This window comes from Pan paniscus, chromosome 8 (genome assembly GCF_029289425.2).
Source record: "Pan paniscus chromosome 8, NHGRI_mPanPan1-v2.0_pri, whole genome shotgun sequence".
Classification (NCBI taxonomy): Eukaryota; Metazoa; Chordata; class Mammalia; order Primates; family Hominidae; genus Pan; species Pan paniscus.
The window spans coordinates 32,897,936-32,923,515 of record NC_073257.2 but is presented as its reverse complement, the minus strand read 5'-3'; the positions used below and the strand labels follow the sequence as shown (position 1 = coordinate 32,923,515).

The 25,580-nt window shown below is 37.9% G+C and overlaps 1 protein-coding gene across 1 annotated transcript in view; it reads right to left on the bottom strand.

Moving 5' to 3' along the window:
• PLXDC2 (plexin domain containing 2) overlaps positions 1-25,580 on the bottom strand; it is a 470,362-nt gene that overhangs the window by 35,634 nt on the left and 409,148 nt on the right. The window contains exon 13 of the mRNA XM_003806690.6: positions 2,512-2,672. Within this exon, the coding sequence (XP_003806738.2) occupies positions 2,512-2,672 (161 nt within the window). The remainder of the gene's footprint in view (positions 1-2,511; positions 2,673-25,580) is intronic.

The window sequence follows — 25,580 nt, the reverse complement described above, 5'->3', positions numbered from 1 at the left end:
GCTCTTTGAAGAATGCATTTGTAACTTTGAGAAGGTTGTCTACTTTCTTTCAAGAAAATGAAGCACATTAACAGAACTTAATAACAGATTTCCAATTCAAGGCAATGCCTGATAATATCTCAATTGCTGATATCAAATGAAGATGCCATTTCTGAAATATGTTTTATATGAAATTTCACTGGAAGTCTGAAATGTCCTAGGATATTTATTATGAACGTTTTTCCAGGAAATATTGGCAGAATCCCTATTTTTCAAAGGAAATGTAAGTGATTTAATCCAAATCTTAAGGCACTTACAAGTCTTGCAGGGTGGAATAAATCACGCGCATACTGGACTCTAATGCAAAACAGAAAGATGAATGCCAGAGAAAGGTAGGGGTGTATCCCTGCAGATAGAGTTTCAGAAGAGAAAGAGATTATACCCAGCTGCCGAGGCAGGAAGATGGTCTAGAGAAGCTTACGGGGTACACAGTATCAAAGGCCTTTTGGCTCCTAAATTCAAGAACTAATATGGGAAGGGAGGAATTTTTTTTTTTTTTCTAGACCAGGCCTCACTCTATCACCCAGGCTGGAATGCAGTGGCACAGTCACGGTTCCCTGCAGCTTTGATGTCCTGGGCTCAAGCAATCCTACCATTTCAGCCTCCCAAGTAGCTTGGACTACAGGCATGTGCCACCATGCCCCATTCATTTTTTTCTTTTTTTTCTTTTTTTTCTGTAGAGATGAAGTTTCACCATGTTGCCCAGGCTGGTGCCAAACTCCTGGGCTCAAGCAATCTGTCTGCCTCAGCCTCCCAAAGTGCTGGGATTACAGATGTGAGTCACCATACCTCACCAGGAGGAATTTTTGATGGAGGAACTAGAATGAGCAATGTCTTTGTGACATGGAGAATTTGGGCTGTGTACAGAGAGAAAGCATGAAATTTGACAGAAGTGCCAACTCCAGATTAGGGAGCCAAGGGAATAAAGATCGAAATGACACATAAGATTGAGAGTGCCAAGGCCTTGAGCCCCCACAGAAGGAAAAGGAGACGGCACTTTCTTCTACAGAGAGTTGTGAGCTATCAAGGACATTTAAGCAATTGTTTGATTTGCATTTATTCACCGCTCCCCATTATAAGTGGCATAGGTAATTTTAACTCCATAGTTTAAAAGGCATTAAAAAAAAAAAGGCATTATAATTTCTCGCTCAACAAGTGAACATAATTCCAAGCAACCTTTCCATGTGTCATACAATGAATAATTCTAATTACATGTTTGAAATTCTGCAAGAGAAGATTTCCTTTATTGCTTTAGTATTTCTAGTTCTATCTGGTGTTGGAAGAGGAGTGGTTCCATTCAGATGTTAGAGTCAAAGGTGCACATGTGGCCGGGCACGGTGGCTCACACCTGTAATCCCAGCATTTTGGGAGGCCAAGGCGGGAGGATCACTTGTGGTCAGGAGTTTGAGACCAGTCTGGCCAACATGGCAAAGCCCCGTCTCTACTAAAAATACAAAAATTAGCTGGGTGTGATAGTGCTTGCCTCTAGTCCAAGCTGCTCAGGAGGCTGAGGCACAAAAATTGCTTGAACCCGGAAGGCAGAGGTTGCAGTGAGCCGAGATCGCACCACGGCATTGCAGCCTGGGTGACAGAATGAGACTGTCAAAAAACAAACAAACAAAAAAAACCCTGCATATGCATGGGGCCCAGGAAACCCAACCTTCTGGAGGACAGAGGTGACTTCGTCACACAGACACACAGACTGTATCCACTGGTCTCCAGGCTTGCTGGTTTCAGCCTTTTAGACCCCAGGGCTAAGCCATGGCTCCTTATGCACAGCCCCTTGTCTTCCCACCTGTTTACTCCTTGGCACTGGCACTAAACCTACATTCCGTACATGAAGACATAACACTTATTCAGCATGGTGTTCTCGTTGTGTGTCTGAGTGTGTGGATATGTGTGTTTCTGCATTTATATATAAATGTACAAGTACACATACATTATGCAAAATGGCAACAGCACATACCATTTTTTATTTTTATATCTGTCATTTTGTGGTGAAAACCATATTTTTTCCAAACGGTTTGTGAGCATTTTGAGAAGAGGCCCATCATATTGTATCATGCACACAGCCAATACTCAATTAGCATTTACTGAGCAATTAACTTAAGCTAAGTCTTTAGCCCCCCAGATACGTAGTATTTCCTCCTAGAACAAGGAGAACAGCTGGTTAACATACTTGGTATAAAAGGACCAAAAAGTATGGTTCCCATTTCCTTTTAAATCTCAGAAAGACAAGATAGTTTATGTCTTTAAAAGCTCCTGAGATAAGGTAACTGAATCCATCATCTGAAAGCAATCTGTCAACATGTACGTGAGTGCATGGGTGACAACATCCATGTGTGTGAAATCAGAAAGTTCGAAACTGAAAAATGGAGAAGCCATGTGGTAAATATTAAATCCAGGTGGTGTTAGCAAATGGATACAGTTCATCAACTGGCAAGGTTTTCATGTGTTAAACTCAACACTTACCTCAATAAAGAAGATGCTGGCTGCTGATGTTGGGTGGTGATACATATAGACTGTCACAAGAATGGCTGTGGCTACAATGAGGACCAGGATGAGGATTCCAATGATGAGGCCAGCGTGGAGGGTTCCCCCTTTCTTCTCAGCTGCACTGTCATCTGTAGAAGCTGAAAGAACATCCCAGCTGTCAGGACCTTCATGAGTTTACCCTCAAGTTTGCATTTTCATCTGAGGAGATATTTGTGTTTTTAATAAAGTACAACCGGATCTTTACTTCCTGGACAACTTTTCCACAACACCAATTTTACAGGTGAGGTGCTCTTCATATGGGCAATGAAGAATCCATAGGATTCATGAGTAAAAATACATTTATCACTGTGCTTTATTTTTATTTTTTGAGATGGAGTTTTGCTCTTGTTGCCCAGGCTAGAGTGCAAAGGCATGATCTTGGCTCACTGCAACCTCTGCCTCCTGGGTTCAAGCGATTCTCCTGCCTCAGCCTCCTGAGTAGCTGGGATTACAGGTGTGAGTTTCCACACCCGGCTAATTTTGTATGTTTAGTAGAGATGGGATTTCACCATGTTGGTCAGGCTGGTCTCGAAATCCTGATTCAGGTGATCCGCCTGCCTCAGCCTCCCAAAGTGCTGGGATTACAGGCGTGAGCCACCGCACCTGGCCTGTGTTTTAAAATTTCTAGTTTGATAAGCAAAATGAATAGCTTTTATTCTCAAAGTACTGTGGGAAACCTCAAACTCTAATTAACTACACACTAAATTTAACTTTGATTTTTCTCATTAAACCACCAAAGTTACCTATGGAAAAGGTGATTAATTTTGAAAGCTCCTCTCATTTTCTTTTGGAAATTTTAAATTAAAGAGTATCGGACATCTTTTGATAAGCTCTATAGGCATTTTCAGAAAGTCTGTGCATGAACTCCAAGCATAATTTGTGAAAAATCTGTTTTAAACAAAAATACTTTTTAAAAGTTTAACAGATGGATGCTCAATGACCCTCAAATAGTTTTGATCACTAAAAGGAGCGCCACAGCAAAGGAAAACTTTCCACTACACCCCAGAACAATATAATTTCCTCTAACTTTTACTGAGATGCTTTCCACTGTAATACACATTTTCTGAATTAGCAAAGGGAGGAATTAAATTTATAAAGTAATAACTATCCTAACCAAAGCCAACCAGCCAAATACAACTAATCTCTAAAGTCTTCTCTTTTTCTAAAATTCTGTAATCACTGATGATTACTCAGGCATTTAGAGATCTTCCTGAATTATGTGCAGCATAATTGTAAGATACAATAAGTTGTATCTTAAGTGCACCATATGACTGGTATTCTGAATCATGACATAATTTTTTAAGATGTACAAAAGTTTCAGAACAGTGGCTCTCAATCCTTTCTTTCTTTTTTTTTTTTTTTCTGTCTTTGTTTTTTCTTTGAGATGGGAATCTCGCTCTGTCGTCCAGGCCCAGGCTGGAGTGCAGTGGTGTGATTTCTGCTCACTGCAACCTCCACCTCCCAGGTTCAAGCAATTCTCCTGCCTCAGCCTCCCAAGTAGCTGGGATTACAGGCGCTTGCCACTACACCTGGCTAATTTTTGTATTTTTAGTAGAGATGGGGTTAAACCATGTTGGCCAGTCTGGTCTTGAATACCTGACCTCAAGTGATTCACCCACCTCGGCCTCCCAAAGTCCTGGGATTATAGCCATGAGCCTTTGCACCCGGCCTCAATAATTTCATGACCAATTTACCTCTTCGTTATTTTTACCCTTTGCCTCTATGTTATAAACTTTTTTTGTCTATTAAACTTCATTTAATAAGCACTGATTTCTTTCTTTTATTTTACCTTGTTTTAAAGAAAAACCAAATATGGATGTCTATCACAATGTGTGGTCCACATGAACTGACGGAATTCCAGATAAAGTGGAGAAACATGACCTCCTAATTCTTTCCACCTCCCCTCTACGTTTTTATTGCTGTTGTTTACTCTTTGCTTGAGAACCATTGTTGGTGTTCAGTTATCCTTCTCCAAATCTAGTAAGGCTGAAAATTCTAAAGATTTCCCTTATGTAACAGAAATTAATTAGTGAAAGAAGATCAAATTTAGAGTAATTCATTATATAATAGTTCATTTACACTGTGTCAGGGATAGTTGTATTACTTTGCAAGTACCAAACCAACAACCCTAAGAGGTAGGCACTATTATTATTTCTGTTTTATAGGTAAGGAAATTGAGGCACAGGATAATTAAAAAATGAGCTAGGGTTGCAAAATTATTAAGGTAGAACTGAGCTCACACACCAGCAGTCTGGCCTCCAAGTCTGAATTCTGGACCTCTGATCAATACCTCCTCAATGAACACTGGGCTGTAGGTCCTGCTATTTCCTCTTATTTCATGTTGTGAGTTCTTCTAGGAAATAATTCTGAAAAGAATCTGGTAATTTCAAGCAAAGAACAACTAATGTAAAAAACAGTTAAAGAATTAACATTGGAGCCGGGCGTGGTGGCTCATGCCCGTAATCCCAGCACTTTGGGAGGCCAAGGCAGGTGGATCACCTGAGGTCAGGAGTTTGAGACCAGCCTGGCCAACATGGCAGAAACCCTGTCTCTACTAAAAATACAAAAAATTAGCCAGGCGTGGTGGCGGGCGACTATAATCCCAGCTACTCAGGAGGCTGAGACAGGAGAATTGCTTGAACCCGAAGGCAGGGGTTGCAGTGAGCCGAGATCCTGCCACTGCACTCCAGCCTGGGCGACAGAGCGAGACTCCACCTCATAAAAAAGGATTAACATTGCACCTCCAAGATGACAGAGGCTATGTCTTTGGGCTGGGTCTTAGGTCAGTATCTGCCATCATAAACATTTTCATCCATATTTGGTGAGAAGGGAGGAGGAAAAGAGAGGAAGGAAAAAGATAAAAATAAAGGCTTTTGGAAATAGGTTACAGTATTAGAATGACCACATCGCCAATAAAAATCAAATGAGGCTATAATAAATGACCTCATCTGTCTGGTCTTCAGTTAACCTTATCTCCAAAACGCAGTCAATAACAGAAATTACCCCATAGGGTTGATGTGAGAATTCCACATTTAATACATATAAAGTTCTTGGGAGAGTACCTGACTCATAATAAGCACTTAATGAATATTGAGATATTATGTTATTATCGTACTTTTTATATGAGGCAGGTTGAGACAAATTACACAGTCAGATTCACGACAATATATAAACGATGTTTTTGCCCTTAACATGTGTTGCTTTTAAAACTTTGCCCTCATTCTTATGTATGCTTATATTATCGCATCTTGTGGACTTGTCTATTTTCTTATTTTTATAAGAGTATGACACAGTGCTCTCCTGGGAAAATAGGATTAATTGAAAATGTGGCTTTAGGGAAAATGTAGCAAAAATAGTAGATATTTTTGAGTCAAAAATGAAGACGTGACTGTTTCTTCAAATCCTTCCCTCCCTCTTCCATTCGTCTTTCCATCCCTCCATCCCTCTCTTTCTTGCTGTGTCTTATCCTCCCTTTCTCCATCCATCCATCCACCCATCCATGCATCCATCTATCCACCCATCCAGTGTCTGATTCTATCTCTGGGATTTGTCTTTGGGATGGGTTTTAGGTCAGTATCTGCCATCATAAACAGTCCTTTACACACAGCATGCCAAGTTTTAGCCTCACAAATTTCCGCCTCACTTCCTCTTCTTTTTATTTTTTATTTTTGAGACAGGGTCTTGCTGTCACTCAGGCTGGAGTGCTGTGGTGTGATCTTGACTCACTGCAGCTTCGAACTCCTGGGCTCAAGTGATCCTCCTGCTTTGGCCTCCCAAGTAGCTGAGGCTACAGGCATGTGCCACCATGCCTGGTTAATTTTTTTGTAGAGGCAGATTCTCACTATATTGCCCAGGCTCATTTTGAACTCCTGGGCTCAAGCATTCCTCCTGCCTCAGCCTCCCAAAGTGCTGGGATTACAGACATGTGCCACTGCACCTGGTTTAGCCTTATTTCTTTTGCGTATGCAGGAATGGAGAGGGAAGATTAAGGTATTTGTGAGTTGACCTCAGGTTGCTACTTCCCAAATGTGCTGGAGGACCAGAACTTGCTAAGGAGGCAGCTTTTCCCAGGAAGGAAAAAGAGGGCAAGGGTCATGTTTCACTTAATAAGAGTCCTTGTCAGAAATAAAATTAATTTTGTCTTGCAGGGCATAAGTTGCCAATGTTTGGAATATAACAACCAGAACCAGATTTGCACCTTGAGTGTGGTAAACCTCGTTACCTTTATTTAGACATAAACACTTCTCTCCCAATTATTATTTATTCATACTTCCAATAATAATTTAGTGACATTATCTCCTTTTAAAAATGTTCCTTTACATTTCTGCTTTAGATGTCAAGACACCATGGCCATATCTAATAACACAATTTGTACAGAGTCTAGTTTATTACTCTCCAAATAACCATTTAATAACATTTTTGGATAACGACTATTTTAATAAAATAAACAGCTTTCAAGGATTCTCAATACTAACCAGAAGACAAAATAAATATTTAGAGATCTATGAGTATGACATGACTTGATGTGTTCTAACACAGCAAGTCATTTAAGGAAAAATGTAGCATACTCAATTCCAAAATATTACAAGACTTTCTTTGTGTCACATACCAATGACTATTTCAAAATGCTTTAGAGTGACCATCTGAATGGAGGGACCAAAATTGCACACATAGTTTTGGAGAAAGCATTTTTCTACTCTCATATTATTTAACCTTTTTTTTTTTTTTTTTTTTTTTTTTTTTTTTTTTTTTTTTTTTGGCTACTGCAATGATTCTACAATTTCCTACACAGTACAAGCATCTCTATTCCAGCTTCTTTCTATGGGCTTTAGATGAGCGTATATTAGCAGGTGTTATGACGGCTTAATTAGAGACTGTTAAATCTGAAGGTGCAGGGAGCACTTCATTGATATGCTTTGATTTTAAATTCTTTCACTAGTTGGTTTCCAGTTTAATATCATGCTTGATCAAATGGTACAGATTTTGCATATTTATGGAGATTTGCAGACAGAATTTAGAGTATCCTGGGTATATACTCAAAAGGATACAAATTATTCTACCAAAAAGACACATTATGTCCATTACAGCACTGTTTACAATAGCAAAGACATGGAATCAACCTAAATGCTCATCAACGGTAGATTGGATCAAGAAAATGTGGTCCATATACACCATGGAATTCTATGCAGCCATAGAAAAAGAATGAGATCCTATTCTTTGAAGGAAGCAACATGGAAAGAGGTGGAGGCCGTTGTCCTAAGCAAACTAACACAGGACCAGAAAGCCAAATACCCTATGTTCTCACTTGTAAGTGTGTGTTAAACATTGAGTACATACGGACACAAAGAAGGGAACAACAGATACCAGAGCCTACTTGAGGATAGAGGGAGGCAGGAGGGTGCGGATTAAAAAACTACCTATTGGGTACTATGCTTATTACCTGGCTAATGAAATAATCTGTACAATAATCTCCCATGATAATTTACCTATAAAACAAACCTACACAGGTACCCCTGAACCTAAAATAAAAGTTAAAAAACATAGGCACCTCAAATGCAAAGCTGAAATTTAGAAAGTGTAAGTGCTTACTAATTCCCATAAATGAAGTTTAGTTCATTCACCTCTAGGGAAGACTGCTTGAGTATGCTCATTTCCCTCCTGCAGAAAATACAATAAACTAAGATGTCCATATGTGGCTCGACTGATTGTTCTTTTATATTGGCAGATAGAAGTATGTCAAAGAGAATTTTGAACTTGCTTCAGGGACAAACTTCTCAGTAAGCTTGATATGGTTTGGCTCTGTGTCCCCACCCAAATCTCTTCTTGAATTGTAATCCCCACGTGTTGAGAGAGGGACCTGGTGGGAGGTGATTGGATCATGGGTGTGGTTTCTCCTATGCTGTTCTTGTGATAGTGAGTCCCCGTGAGATCGGATGGTTTGAAAGTGGCAAGTCCCCTTCTTTCTCTTTCTGTCCTGCCGCCTTGTGAGAAAGGTGCTTGCTTTTCCTTCGCCTTCTGCCATGATTGTAGGTTTCCTGAGGCCTCCCCAGCCATGCAGAACTGTGAGTCAATTAAACCTCTTTTGTTTATAAATTACCCAATCTCAGGGACTTCTTGATAGCAGTGTGAAAATGGACTAATACAAAGCTCATCAGAGTCTAGTAGGCTTTAGGGGAATATTAAAGAAACGTGAGAAGGAATCTAGTCTTAAGACCTAAACTCTTCCTCTATTCATGCAAACATCTTATGAGCTTTCACTCATGTCCAAAAGCAAACAAAAACTAAACAAGCATCTTTCTCACATACTTAGTAAAACGTAACACACAGAAGAATTCAAATCTTTAGTCTTTGTTAAGCCTTACCTTGTGTATTAAAATAACAGGGATTAATAAAGGGCAACAAGAAGCCATAAAATAGAGTCTCTCCAAGCCAAAAATGGAAATACAGGAATATACTTTAAAAATCTCCAAAGTAAAGGTCTTTTTTTGCCCTGTGCTTAAGACATTTTTAATATAAAATGAAGCAGAGAAAATCAATAGTATCCAAGATAATATACTCTAATCTGACCCAGTGAGTGTCATTGCTTTTCAACACTTTATGAAATGCAGATCAATATTTAGACACAGAGAAGACTGTAAGAACTGTCAATTCTATCAAAGCAATCTGCTATTTTTGGGAAAGTTTTAGCTACCATAAGAGCAAAGACATCATATATATATATATACACACATATATATGTATGTATATATATACACATATATATATATATATATATATTTTTTTTTTTTTTTTGAGACGGAGTCTTTCTCTGTTCTCACTCTCACCCAAGCTAGAGTGCAGTGGTGCGATCTCGGCTCACTGCAGCCTCTGCCTCCCGGATTCAGGCAATTCTCCTGCCTCAGCCTCCTGAGTAGCTGGGACTACAGGCATGGGCTGCCACGCCTGGCTAATTTTTGTGTTTTTAGTAGAGATGGGGTTTCACCCTTTTGGCCAGGCTGGTCTTGAACTCCTGACCTCAAGTGATCCATGTGTTTCAGTCTCCTAAAGTGCTGGAAATAAGGGTGTGAGCCACCGCGCCTGGCCAAGAGAACATATTTTTAAAATACATTAAGTATATACTAGAAAATATTCAAGACCTCACCTCAGTGTGTTTAATTTGGAGAAGTCCATGAATCATGGAAAATAAAGAAGGAGGAAAGATGAAAGAAATAAGGAGGTAGAAAAAAAGAAGATAGGAGGAAAGAAGGAAGAAAATGCTATATATATATGTATATATACGTATATACATATATATATTTATTTATTTTGTCAAAGCGTAGCATTTAATTTTAAAACTCTATGTCTCCGTGTTTCTATGACTGTTATTTTCCCTTAGGATTTACTTGCATATGGCATTGATATTCTGTATTTAGAAGTGTAATTCTCCAATATGGTAAAATATTTTAATGCATTGCCAAAATGATCTGTAGCTACTATTAAATCTTGCCAACAATTAAAGTCCAGAAATAAAGAAAAAACTAAAATAGAAATATTCTTTGTCTGAAATTTTATTCACTTTAGAACTAACTCTTCTCCTGGGCTTAAAATGAAACACTGCAGCCCATAAATTCCATAATATATTAATATCCTTTGGGGAACTGAGAGGCTGATGGGTTGGACAAAGTCATGCACAAATTTGCTCAAAATTCATAAATCTTACACAGAAGATGCCAAAATGTGCTCTTTTAAAGCTTCAGAATAAAGTTAAACTATAAATGCTGAAAATGTTAGTGTTCCACTTTGGCATTAAAAATGCACACAGACAGGAATTCCCCCATGGAACAGTACCTAACCCATTTACAAGCTAAAGCATGTAACAAAAGAAAATCAAATGAAAAAAGTTTTAAGGAAATTGTACTTCCCTTTGTAAGTTTCCCTTGCAACTGATCAGTCTCATTTTGTAGCTCATTTATTTTCTCTCTTATCTCTTTAACTTTCTATATACATAATCATGACCTTGACTTCATTCAGAGTTTCTTTGGGTGTTTTATGTCTTCTGTAATTTTTCATAATCCTCTTAGTTCTTTCATTTTCTTAATCACAGTGATACTATTTTTTTAAAAATGCTTACCGGCCTGTCAATATTATTCCAGTATTGGAATGGATTGAAACTATTATACAAGGTGTACCTAATTCACATTAGCTATTACTGTGACAATACATTTACAATTCACGTTAGGACATTGTGTAGAAGGGATTAGGGTAATCACTGTGAAAAGATATAAAAGCCGGTGCACAAAACACATCTAAGGACATTATGTATGGTGAGACCAATATCTGGCAAGGGCAGCTTTCCTTTTACAGTCTGTCCTACTATCGGGCAGCTGTGAAATTCATTCAGGGAAATATATAAAATGTTCTGGGCTGGAAGATCTTAGAGGATGACTATCCTTTAAAAAAAAAAAAAACTCATAATCCCTTACCTTTTATCTTAGAAAAATAAAGCTGAATAAAATTTCTATGAAATAATATTAAAAGGAATACTTAATTCTATCAAAATGAGGGATTTGGGATAACAATCACCAAATGATAGGCTGATTCTAGTCTCATTCAATGATCGGTGCTTTTAGGCATGTGTATGTGCAGATATCTTAAAGGGAAAGTTTTAAGAGATCCAGGCTGCAGTGAGCTTTGATCCTAGTACCGCACTCCAGCCTGGGTGACAGAGCAAGACCCTGTCTTTAAGAAAAAAATTGAAAAAAGAGAAGGTTTATGGTATTTATATATAGTACAAATAAGACCAAAAATAAATATTTGGAATAACCCATTATCATTTTTCACTTCTTATGTGTATATGTGCTCTTCTTTGTAACAATCTGCCTACGCATATGTTTTCAGCAGTCAAGATCTTTATGACATCTAACTTTTAAACTTTTCCTAACATCAGCTTTCTATATCAAGTTATCATTTTTCCCTATTTAAAATATATCTTAAAATTATTGTTATTATTATTAATTTTTAGACAGAGTCTCGCTCTGTTGCCCAGGCTGGAGTGCAGTGGTGTGATCTCGGCTCACTGCAACCTCCACCTCCGGGGTTCAAGCGATTCTCCTGCCTCAGCCTCCCAAGTAGCTGGGACTATATGCACACACCACCATTCCTGGCTAACTTTTTTTGTATTTTTAGTAGAGACGGGCTTTCACTATGTTGGCCAGGCTGGTCTCGAACTCTTGACCTTAGGTGATCCACCTGCCTCAGCCTTCCAAAGTGCTGGAATTACAGGTGTGAGTCGCTGAGCGCAGCCAAAAATTATTTTTGAAAAATAAAAATAAAATGTGTCTCGGCTTCTACCAAAGAATCCACAGGGGAAAAGAAAATCCTAGTACCTAACGTTTTCAGCTAAATATGAAACCAAAGGGGTTAATAAACTATTTTCTCTTTTAATCTCATGCCACGCCTTTGCATGGTTAAGATATTAGGGTTTTTAACTACACAAAAAACTTAGTAGAGTTTTCCTAACAAAGATATTCATAGTGACTATGGAATATCAAAAATAGGCCGACGAAGCACTTTCAAGGTTTGGAGGTACAGAACAGAGTGACTCTCCCTGCCATTTATTCTATCAATTTCAGAATAGTCACTTATGTTCAAACAGATCATTTATATGCATAACCTGAGATTATAAGGATGAATGTTTACTACTTATCAAATCCATCAAGTTTTCTGAACATGGAAGAAAAATCCCCTTCACTCTTCTTATCAGTGTAGAAAGACAGATCTGTGTCTAAACCACCTGGCTAACATAAAGATGGAACCTTTGGGCCTTCAAAGAATAACACCAGATCTCACATTGCTGGACCTAAAGGAGCGGCATCTTTTCAATCCTGTCTTCTTTTCTGCAAAATGGACATAATAGTAAGAGCTATCTCCTGATGGTTGTGAAGATCTGAGAGGATGCTTATAAAGTGGTTGGCATTGTGCTTAAAATATAATAAATCCTCAATGGAATGGTTGTACTAATGTTGTTAGTGCCACTCATATTACTTGCTATTCTATTGATTAGTATACTTTGTTATATTGATCTTCAGTATTATTGTTAATACTGTTATTAACTCTCATTAATATTCTGTTGATTACTACCCTCATTCTTCTCAATCATGGCTGCAGAGGGCAATGAGAGGACTTCTTGAAATTACTCATGGAAAGAAGGAATCCATTCCCTCACAGAAGCTTAGGGTCATGCTGAGTAAAAGCAAGGACATTTCAGTGAATAGTTTCTCAAGCGGAAACGCCAAGATCAGCCTCTCACGTACTTGCAACCACCTGAAGGGAACCATGTTGTCCCAAACGGTAGCTTGGACATAGGATATAGAATCCACAGCCACTATTTGAAAAACGAAAGTCTAGCTTCTGAGGTCTAGTAGCCTATCTAAATAAGATCAACCCTTCCGCTGTTATCTGTAAGCAGCTTCTTTGGAAAACTGCAGAATACGAAATCAATCTCAAGTTCTTTGGTGCTTGAATTTATGCATAACGTTAATAAAAACCTTTGGATCTCCCAAGGAAGCAGGGATTCATTTAGTTGCTGGAGATATTCATTTAGCCTGTGTGTGAGTGCCTCAGTACTGGAACCTTAGACACTGATGTTCTCAACAACCATACAATCTTTTTGCTATTTGCTGTGGTTTGATGCGCATTATAGCTCTCCAGGAAAGTAAATGAGCAGAATTCTATGTGTGTGCTGTGTAGCTCAGGGAGACAGAATAAGAAACAGGAAAAAGGAAAAAAAAAAAAAAAAAAAAGAAAGAAACCCTGAAAACAAAATTAACAACAACAGCTCGGTAGAGCTTTGAATTTCATTTTAGTTTGTGTTACGAGAACTAATAAACTGTGCCACATAGGACAGAAAGAAAACAAAATGAAAACACTGAGCAACACTTGTACAGGGTACTTATATTTCACTGCTTTGCACCAATACTGGCAAAATATGGCTCAAACAATGCCTTTAACATGGACAGAATCACGCTGCTTAGGAAAATGGATATTATAAAGCTGTATTTATCACACTGACTGCCCCTTAGCTACCGCAGCACCAAGTCTCCTGAAATATAAAGCTCTATGTCTTGAATGTGGAACAGAACACGTTTAGTTGAGGGAGTGCGCACTGGTCCTGAACTGACCTGTTCCACCAAACCACCTTTGCAAACAGACTCTGCTGTGTGGGCATATGACACTTCCACAAGTTGTATAGTTGCAAGGGCTTTGGTCTTAAAGTGTTGGGGGATGGGATTCAAGAAGAAGTTAAGGTTCCCTTGGACTTTAAAACTCTTTGATTTGCTGGCCGGGCACGGTGGCTCACATCTGCAATCCCAGCACTTAGTAAAGCTGAGGCGAGAGGATCACTTGAGGCCAGGAGTTTGAGACCAGCCTGGGCAACATAGTGAGATCCCATCTCTACAAAAATTAAAAAAAAAAAAAAAAGTAGGTGGGCATGGGGGTGCACAACTGTAGTCCCAGCTACTCAGGAGGCTGAAGTGGGAGGATTGCTTGAGCCCAAGAGTTCCAGGCTGAAGTCAGCCATGATTGCACCACTGCACTCTAGCCTGGGTGACAGAGTTAGACCATGCCTGCCTCTAAAAAATAAATAAATAAAAATAACTCTATGATTAGGCAAAGTTGGTGCTGCTATGTTTTTTTTGAGACACTGGATGGCTTTAATAGGAGAATAGCAAACAAGTGACTATATACTCTACTGGACCGTATTAGAAGCAACCCTCCTGGCAGGACAGCAGGGTGATAAAGAGCACACAGCATGCCTGGAAATCAGAGCCCTTGGTGCTATAGGCCAGCTACATTCCTTAGAAACCATGTGACTATGAACAAATTACTTAAATCCCTGAGCTTCTGAGACTTCAAGTGTAAAATGGGATTACAAATAGTACTTTCTTCTTAGGGTGCTGTGAGGATTAAATGAGTTAAACATGCAAAGCCCTCAGAAGACTGCCTGGTATATTGTGAATAGCCCAATAATTGCTAGATAATTTTATCATTATTATCAACTACATGGGAAGTTGTGCACCCCCATGCCCACCTACTTTTTTTTTTTTTAATTTTTGTAGAGATGGGATCTCACTATGTTGCCCAGGCTGGTCTCAAACTCCTGGCCTCAACTGATCCTCTCGCCTCAGCTTCACTAAGTGCTGGGATTGCAGATGTGAGCCACCGTGCCCGGCCAGCAAATCACAGAGTTTTAAAGTCCAAGGGAACCTTAACTTCTTCTTGAATCCCATCCCCCAACACTTTAAGACCAAAGCCCTTGCAACTATACAACTCGTGCAACTATACAACTCGTATCAACTACATGGGAAGAAAAACATGAATCACATGATCAGAAATGTTAAATTTTATGCCTTGTAATTAGAGATGCTGGTTCACCAAGGATAAGCTTTTTATTATTATTATCATTTGGCTTTACTTGAGAATTTTAAGAAGCCTGGAAGAATTTATTCACAGGAATTTAAAAAAAAACTATGCCTAGTTTATGAAAACATATCAAAATGCTTCTTTTCTTTCTTCTTTTTTTACTTTTACAGAGGCCAAATTTGCATATTTGAAATACAGGAATTTTAAATGTACAATTTGCCAAATTTTTATAACTGTATATACCAAGTAACCATCACCCAAATCATATGAAACACTTCCATTCCCCCATAAAGTTCTCTTGTCTCCACCTACAGTCATCCTAACAGCCCCGACCAACACCGCATAGGCAACCACTGTGCTGATTTCCATTATTGTAGATTAGCTTGATTTTACTTGAAATTCACATAAATTGAATCACACTACATGTACTCCACTGTGTCTGGCATCTTTTGCTTAACAATGTTTTAGGACGCATCTGTTTTATTGCATGTATCAGTAGTTCATATTTTTTTTCTGCTGAATAGTAATCCCTTGTGTAACACGCACTCAATTTGTTTATTCTTCTGTTGATGAACATCTGGACTATTTCTAGTTATTGACAATTATGAATTAAGTTGCTATGAATATTCTCTTACAAGTTTTGTGTGTCTGTGTGTGCGTGTGTGTGTGTGTGGACATGTTTTCTTTTTAAAATAAATACATAGAAGTGGAATTCCTGGCTTAAAAGGGCAGAACTTTATAAGAAACTGCCAGAGAGTTTTCTGAAGTGATTGCACAACATCACACTCCAATCAGAAATGTATAGAGTTCAAGTGCACCATATCCTCATCAATATTAGTGTTGTGTAGTGTTTAGCTATCCTAATGGGCATGATGTGGTATCCCATTCAAGTTTTGGTTTATTGTTACTTTATAGGAGTTATTTATATTTTCTGGATACAAGTCCTTTGTAATATAAGCATACTGTAAATATATTCTCTTATCTGTAACCTGCCTTTTCATTTTCCTAACAGAGTTTTTGATGAACACAGAATTTAATTTTTTTTTTTTTTTTTTTGAGATAGGGTCCTGTTCTGTCACCCAGGTTGGAGCTGGAGTGAGGTGATCAAGTCAGTCTCCCAGGCTCAAGTGATCCCCCTGACTTGAGCCTCCCACATAGCTGGGACTACAGGCGTTTGCCATGATGTCTGGTTAATTTTTTAATTTGTTTGTAGAGACAGAGTCTCGCAATGTTAGCCAGTCTGGTCTCCAACTCCTGGGCTCAAGTGCTCCTCCTGCCTTGGTCTCCCAAAGCGCTAGGATTACAGGCATGAGCCACTGTGCCCAGCTCCAGGCTTCGAATTTTGATGTTTATAATTTTTTTAAAAATCCACCTTCTTAGAGATATTAAATTTATTAAAATTTTCAAAAAAATAGCGTATGACTGTGTTAATATTCTCTGTTATTTGTCTGTTTTTTATTTTATTTTTCTACTCTTATTTCCTTCTTTTAAAATTAATATTTTTAATAAAATTGTAATTTTAGGCACAATTATTTTGAGATAATCTTAATTGGCTTATCTACTTAAATTGAACACATGAGTTTTTAATTTTAAACCTTTTTTCCTTTCTAATCCTTTCTAGTATAAACATTTAAAACTATAAATTTCCTTCTAAATACTTTTTAGCAGCATTCTACAAATTTTGGTATTTTGTATCAGTTATCATTCCATCAAAATATTTTGTAATTTTCCTTATAGTACTTTTCTTCAATATATATTTTACATATATCAAACATTTACATATATTTGTATATATTTGTCAATATTCACATATATTTATATATATATTAGAAGTTTGATTTGCATTTCACATATTTGAGGATTTTGTAGATATATTTTTCTCCCAACTTCATTAAGCATAATTGACAAATAAAAATTGTATATATTTACAGCACACAATATACTTTTTTGTTATATATATACATTGTGGAATGATTAAACCAAGGTAATTAACATATCTATTCACCTCATATACTTATCATTTTTGTGTGTGGTGAGAACATTTAAGATCTACTTTCTTATCAATAGACATTATATTGTTACTGCTTCTCGTTTGATTCTTTTGCAGTCAAAGAGTGTAGTCTATAAGACCACAATCTAGAAATTTAATATTTTTTATGGCTCAACATATGGTCTACTTTGGTGACCGTTTCATGTGAACTTGAAAAAAAAAACCCTCCAGGGACACTGCTGGATTATGACAAAGTGGTTGTCAGTATTGTTCAAATATATACCCTTCTTAATTTTTTTTTTTTTTTTGTCTAACTTAAAAAAATTATAATGGTTCCTAAAGAAATGACGCTGTTTTCCTTTTTTTTTTTTTTTTTTTTTTTGAGACAAGGTCTCACTCTGTAGCCCAGGCTGGTGTGACCATGGGCTCACCATGGTGTGAACTGGTGTGACCATGACTCACTGCAGCCTGGACCTCCTGGGCTCAGGAGATCCTCCCACCTCAGCCTCCCATGTAGCTGGGACTACAAGTGCACACCACCATGCTCGGCTAAATTTTTTGTATTTTTAGTAGAGATGGGGTTTCACCATGGTGCCCAGGCTGGTCTCAAACTCCTGGGACCAAACAATCTGCCCTCCTCGGCCCCGCAGATTGCTGGGATTACAAGCATGAGACAGTATGCCTGGCACCTTTTTTTCCTTTTCATATTTTCCTCTGTTAATTCTCCTTGTCTTTAAATCTAATTTAAGCCTACTGAATTTGATATTTATATAGGCATTCCAGCTTTTCTGTGGTTATATTTGCAGTGTACATATTTTTCTATAATTTTACCTTGAAGTATTTTATATCTTTGTCTTTATTTTTCACATACATTTCTTATACACAGCATAGAGTTGGATCTGGCTTTCTTAAAAGTCAGTGTGATAGCCTGTGCTTTTAATGAAAGTGTTTATTTTATTTACATTTGAAATAGTTACTAGTAAGGTTGTATTTGGTCTGCCATTTAGCTATTCGTTTTCTTTGTGTTCATCTATTATATGGTCCTTTGTTCCTTCTTTCTTGTCTTTTTCAGGTTAAACAAATATTTCTTATAATTCCATTTAAATTCCTCCAATGAATTTTGAGCTGTATGTTTTTGCATTTTTTTTTTCTTTAGTGGCTGGTGAGTATGTTAACTGTGTTAAAAATCACTTATGGCTGACACTTTATCCAACAAGTTGTTAATTTATTACTGTAACTGAAATAACATTCGGTCACAGTAGCTTACAAAACTGTTACGAATTAGTTTCAGATAATTAACTGCTGTCCTTAGTACCCAAGTTACATTAAAAATCTTGCACAAATAATAATTCGAGCTCTGAAGAATAAAACTAAAGCAAAAATTAGTCTTAACGGGAGGAGCAAACCATTGAAAACCTAGCTGTTTTGAAGAAGATTAACGAAATTTACCACCTAATGGATTAAACTACTCTCTTTAAAGCATTATGCCATTTTGAGACTAGCATATCTTTTCTCCCCATCAACCATCAACATCAATTCCTTTTTTTTTTTTTTTTTTTTTTGCTTAAAGTGGATCGGCATATTACGTGAGTAATACGCATGGCTAATTCAAGCACACTTGAACAAAATTCAGTGTTGAAATCATACAACCTCAAGGAATGCTACCAAGTTTAGGAGGCTGCAAACACACCCTGATGGGTCTTTTACACATCAGCAGTTGGCTTCCTTCCCATTCCTGTTTCATGTTTTATGGGTCTTTCAATTCCTAAACACCATGACCTCTGCCCTCTTCCCACTCACTCTCACCACATTACTTGTGTCTTACTCTATGGAGAAAACAGCAATCTCAGATGAAACCCCCTCCATTTCTCCCTCCCGTCTCCCTTCCCTCATTCATGCTGATTGGCCCCACCCATGCTTGTGGATATATCACTTCACTCCCAGTCATCTTTTGACTCTTTTTCTTCTTATGGGGTCTTTCTCCTCAGCACCTGTGACAGGTAAACAACAGCATTAAGAATCTCTACTTCCCTTCTTCCCTTTTTCTTGAAAAAGCAGTCTGTCCTTGTGGACTCCAATTTCCTCGTTGTCCACAGAATCCTCACATTCTGCCTGGAGATTGTACAATGGTGGATTGTTATGCAATCCAGTCAAGATCAACAAATGTCTTTATGCCACCAACTCTCATGGTCACCTTTCTCTGTGTGTTTTTTTTAACTTGACTTGTCTGCAACATTGACACTGTTCACTACTTCCTCCTTGAAATTTTCTTCTCTTTTGGTTTCTGTGATACCAAACTTTTTCTGTTTTCTTGCTGTCTCTATGACACTCTTGATTTTATTCACAGGACTTTAAATCCTGTATTCCCTCTCTAGTCTTTGGCCCTCCCTCCCTCCCTTCCTTCCTTCCTTCCTTCCTTCCTGCTTCCTTCTTTCCTTCCTTGTTTCCTCCCTCCCTTCCGCCCTTCCTTCCTTCTTTCCTCCTTCCTTCCTTCCTTGCTGCCTTCCTGGCTTTTTTCTTATTTTTCAATTTTTTTTTGGAGACTCACTCTCACCTAGGCTGGAGTGCAGTGGTGCAATCACGGCTCACTGCAGCCTTGACCTCCCAGTCTCAAGCAATCCTCCCACCTCAGCCTCCACAGTAGTTAGGACTACAGGTGTGTGCCACCATGTCTTGCTAATTTATGTATTTTTTTGTAGAGACAGGGTTTCCCTGTGTTGCCCAGGCTGGTCTCAAGCTCCTGGGCTCAGGTGATCCACCCAGCTCAGCCTCCCAAAGTGCTGGGATTACAGGCGTGAGCCACCGTGCCTAGTCACTCTTTTCATCTTTATACTATCTTCCCATACCTAATTCATCTCCTTAACTTCAACTGTCATTTATATGCTGCTGATGCCTAAATTTGTATCTTATGGTTATATTTCTCAAGTTAATTTCAGGCTTATATGGAAAAATGCCTACTGACATTTTCATTTAGATATCAACATCAACATGCTCAAATTAAATTCACTGCTTACCCCCTTTCTCTTCCTGTATTTCCTATTCAATGGCACCACTGTCCACCCAGATAACTTACGCCCATGTCCTGGGAACCACCTTCGTCACTTTCCTATGATGTAAATCATACATCCAATCAAATATTAGCTCATGTAGCTTCTACTTCATTAGTAAATACTTCTCTTGTGCATTCTCTTTTTTTATTCCCATTGTCAACTACTACTTTTTTTTAGCCTCTGACCATTGCTTCTATGGATTACTAGTATAACCTACTAACTAGATTTTCTGGCCTCTCAGTCTTACTCCTGTCCCTCCTGTTCCCTGAAATACTTCAAGGGTCAACTACTAAACATGTAAAATATGTCCTGACACTCCCTTATCAAAATGACACAAACGGTTCCCAAGATCTCTAGGTTAAAGTTCAAACTCCATTGCCTGGCATAAAAGACTATGAATGCTGACACTCCACTTATTCTGATACTTTATGGCTGGTGAGGTTGAGAAATAAGCCCACCTTCTCAGCCTCACCAGCCTTAAAGCACTATGTATATATCTTTACCCCAGGAAAATCAAATCTGGCAGCTCTTTGGAGTTATCCAACCAGATCTTGATGTTTCATGCTTCTGAACCTCTTTCTATGTCAATCCCTTTCCTGAAATTCTTTTCTTCTCTCCCTTTCCTCAGAAATCCTGCCCATACTTCAAAACTTGGATCAAGTATCACCTATTCTTGTAATTTCATTTTTGTTTAGATACCTCTTCTCTGTTCTTCTGTAGTTTTTCTTGACTCTATCTTTGCACTCTTCACACTATACTTAAATATCAATTTACTTCTCTATGTCATCCCCTTAGGCCACTTGCTTCTTTAGGACAGGCATTAGACCGTGTAGATCTTTGCATCTTCATCACCTAACGATGGGCCTGGTACACAATAGTTGAAGAAATGTTTCCCGAGCAAATCAAACCAAGTCAAATCAATTCAGCATCAAAGTTAATTGATGTTTTAGTGACATACATATTTTAGTGGTATAGGGCCATCTACTATAATCACTAGACATTTCATGCTTAAAAAAGAATAATCACTTTACACATGTAGAACACACCGAGAAGGGGCATTGGAAATATTGGGTAACACAAAACCTGTTCCTGGGGCCCCTCATATATCTCAGATTCCAAAATCTAATGGCATATGGAAGCTTCTTTCCTCCAGTAGAAGGTTCCCTGGTCCGGGTTTCTGATAGGAACAGGGCAGGTAGAAAATGAGACAGGAGGCGGACACTGAAAGGAAAGTAGGGATCCACCAAAGGGAGGTGGTCAATTATTTTGCTGATGGCAAATGGAAAGTGCATTTAGAGCCACTTTGTGGAAGCCATCTGTGTGCATTTCCTAAGAGGCACTCTGCTGTATCATCTCGTTCTGTGTTCTATCAGCAGCATAAACTCTAACTACACATTCTATCTACAAATTAACCTACAGGGGAAAAAGTATATCCTGATGTGATTTTTCTTTTTCTTTTATTTTCCTATGCTGGACAACAATTTGTAAAACTATTAGGCTGAACAATGAAATTGCAACCTTTCTGGGTCAAAAATGTTTTGTAAAAATCAGCAATTTCATATGGTTCAACAAAATACAGAAAATGTAACTAACTACCTTTACTAAAACAAATACATTTGTCAACAGCTTAAATCAGGGGTGTCCAATATTTTGGCCTCCCTGGGCCACACTGGAAAAAGAATTGTGTTGGACCACACATAAAATACACTAACACCAACAATAGCTGCTGAGGGTTGGACAAGCTTGGCTTAAATGGACTCATTTTCACTTACTATATTAACATGAGTTAGGAGGTATAATGGATATAATGCTTTTGGATTCCTTTCCCTGGCAGAGTAAGATGTAGTTTCTGCATGTAGAAAGAAATAATTTCTTGTTGCCACCAATTAAAATACTGTTTCAGGAGAGCCAGGAAGTATAGGTGAGGACCAATGGACCAATAGGTAATTTCAGAGTAAAATACGTTATTCTTCTTTTGGTCAAATATCCATTCAACTCTTGATACTCCAAGTGTAGTCTGTGGCTTGGTGGCAACTGCATTATCAAAGTGCTTGTAAAAAATGTAATGCAAAGGTTTGGGCTTCACCCCAGAACTACCATATCAGCATATGCATTTTAACAAGAATCTCCACCCACAGTGATTCTGAGGGTTCTTAATATTTATGCATTGAATCAGACCATTTATTATCAACTTAACATTGGAATAATCTGGGAATTAAAAAAAATTGGTGCTCTGGTTCCAGCCCTAGAGGCTAATATTTAATTGTTATGGAGAATAGTTTGAGTGTAGAAATTTTGTAAGTTGGAATAATAAAATAACAATTACATCTCAGACTGGAACCAGGGGATTTAAATGTACAGAAAAAGTGAAGAACCACAACTCTAGATAAAAGTTTGGGAGAGAAATCCTAAATTCCAGGGAAATCTCAAATTAACATTGTAAAGTAGAAGAACTTTTCAGTATGATGATACATATATACTTAGAATAGGGTTAGTGCTGTCATGAAAAGTAGTCAAACAAACCAAACATAAAACTAAATGTCAAGATGTTTTACAGTTTTAAAAACAGAAAGTGATAGATATTCAATAGCCTGTCAAAATGAAATAACAGTTTCCCTTTGCTCATAGGACTATGATCTACACAAAAGAAGTGTACAAAAAAAATCAACGAAAAGTAGAAAAAAAGGAAGATATGTTGCTTTGATGATTTATGTATGAAAGTCAAAAAATAATTTGACTGAATGACAAATGACTAGACGCTTGATCTATCACTACAGACTTGGTAATAAAAATATAACCTTAGAAGTATTCCAGGAAAAAGGCAGAATAATGTTCTAAAATTTTATCTTGGGATGAAAAGTCTTATGATATCTTCAGAAATAGAAAGCTAAACGCAACAGAAATAGAATTTAGACCAGCCATTCCATAGGACTTCATTCAAAGTGTATCTGTTTTAATTCTTAGAAATCAATCACTTTGTAGATTTGTACCTCTGTATTAACTTAAACATGATCTTCAAACTGCTTAACATATCAACTTTGGTATCTCCTTGATGGGGACACCATCCTCTGACTTAAAAATGCAGCCTTTCAGAGTTCAGGTTCATAAAATTCCCAGCAATAAGAAGAAATGATAAAAATGCTGTCACCTGGAGTGCTGATACTTTAAATATTATCAACAATTAAGAACTTATATTTAAATATTTTTTAAGCAAACCTTAACTCGATCAAAGAGAAGAACCTTTAAATGAACCAAGAGATAATGCAGTTTTTGGTATTTTGATAAATCTCAGTTAACCAATTTTGAATAATGAAATCAAATCAGAATTTCAGAGCTTGAAATAATTTTAACATCTGCAGTGTAGCAGAGTGGCACAATTCAGTTTGCTAGACTGAGTTGAATCTGGTTGAAGACTTTAGTTTTCAATTAAAAATCCTGCCATTGATTCAACTTGCAAATGTCTTCTCAGCCCTGGGTATAACTTTATCCAGTTTGCATTTTGAAGACATTTACATTTCTAATTAGGAAGTGAATGCCACTTGGAAGCAACCTAATCAAATGTCAAAGAAGACATTTAATAGTTGTACCTGCTAAAATATATAGCTAGGTCATTTTTTTAAAAATGTAACTCTTCTAGTCAGCTACTTCTAGGATTTCAAAATCCAAAAGAAATGTTATAAATGCATATAAATGCATTTCCAAAAGAAAATGTTATAAATGCATATAACCATTACTCAAAGAAATACAGACATTTAAAAAATACAGCCGGGTGCAGTGGCTCACACCTGTAATCCCAGCACTTTGGGAGGCCGAGATGGGTGGATCACCCGAGGTCAAGAGTTTGAGATCAGCCTGGCCAACATGGCGAAACCCCATTTCTACTAAAAATACAAAAATTAGCCAGGCATGGTGGCATGTGCCTGTAATCCCAGCTACTTGGGAGGCTGAGACAGGTGAATCACTTGAACCCAGAGGTGGAGGTTGCAGTGAGCCAAGATTGCACCACTGCACTCCAGCCTGGGGGACAAAGTGAGACCCTATCTCAAAAAAAAAAAAAAAAAATGCATTCTAGGATTTTAGGTACCCCTTACAGGTGAATTAAATCCACATTTCTAGAGAAACCAAGAAGGCTTAAAGAATCTTAAATCAGATTTTGAACATAAACTAGAGCATAGGGCTGTAACTTAGAGATCACATGACAAGGATTCTGACAACACTGAAACACACAAGAGAATTAATGCATTGTGATTTTCACAGAAAGGATTAAATGGAAATGAATACACAATTACATGAGAAAGGGAAATTTCACTTTCAAATATTTTAAGTATAATCAGTTGTTATAGAAAAGGTGAACTATAGTAGGTATAAGTAAAATAGCTTATTGTGGCATTTCCCATGGGAAGGTTGATTGTAAGAGATCTAGGCTGGGCAGGATGGCTTACACCTGTAATCCCAGCACTTTGGGAGGCCAAGGCAGGTGGATCACCTGAGGTCAGGAGTTTGAGACCAGCCTGACCAACATGGTGGAAACCCTGTCTCTACTAAAAATACAAAATAAGCCAGGTGTAGTGGAACACACCTGTAGTCCCAGCTACTCGGGAGGCTGAGACAGGAGAATCGCTTGAACCCAGGAGGCAGAGCCTGCAGTGAGCCAAGTTCGCGTCACTGCACTCCAGCCGGGGGGACAGTGCGAGACTCAATCTCAAAAAAAAAAAAAAAAAAAAAAATTCAATTCTGTGAAAGAGAAGGACTACCATGATGTTGTTAAAGACTTGGAATTTGCATCACGGCTAAATAGATTCACATCCCAGCTCTGCCATGTGCTAGCTACATAACTTAACATTTTTGTACCTCTGTTTCCTTGTCTATAAAGAATAAATAATAATAGACCAAGTCAGGGATGTTGTGTGAAGTAAAAGAGTTAATTAAGGTGTAGCATTTAGAATGGTGTCTGGGACACAGCAACCATTCAATTCAATAAACATTCTTCCTCTCTCCTCTTCTTCTGCCACTTTTTCTTCCTTTCTCTTTCCTGTCCCTTCTCCTCTTCTTCCTCCTCTTGTTTTTCACATAAACAAGAGACAGATAAACTATCTGATTATACCTATGTATTACTCTAAACTTAATATTACACACGTAACTGGAAATATTTGAGTTGGAGATAAAATGATGTCTTTACATAAGATCTTCTTTTTAATTTTTTTATTTAATTTTTTTTTTTTAAGGACAGGGTCTTGCTATGTTGCCCAGTTTGGCCTTGAGCTCCTGGGCTCATACAATCCTCCTGCCTCAGCCTCCTGAGTAGCTGGGACTACAGGCCCATGCCACCACACCTGGCTCTGCAATGGATCATCTGCGTTTTTAGAACCAGCCATTTCAATGGTCAATCAAAGCTCTATCTTACTAAAGAGACCTGAATTTATTAGGTATCTTTCTCTTTTGTTTCAATTTTTTCATGTTCCTTTTTCCAAATTATTTAGAGAGATTAGAATTTCCACTCAACCCTGAAGACTAATAAAACTTCTCCAATCAAACAACTATCCTGAAACTTTAAGAGGCTCTAA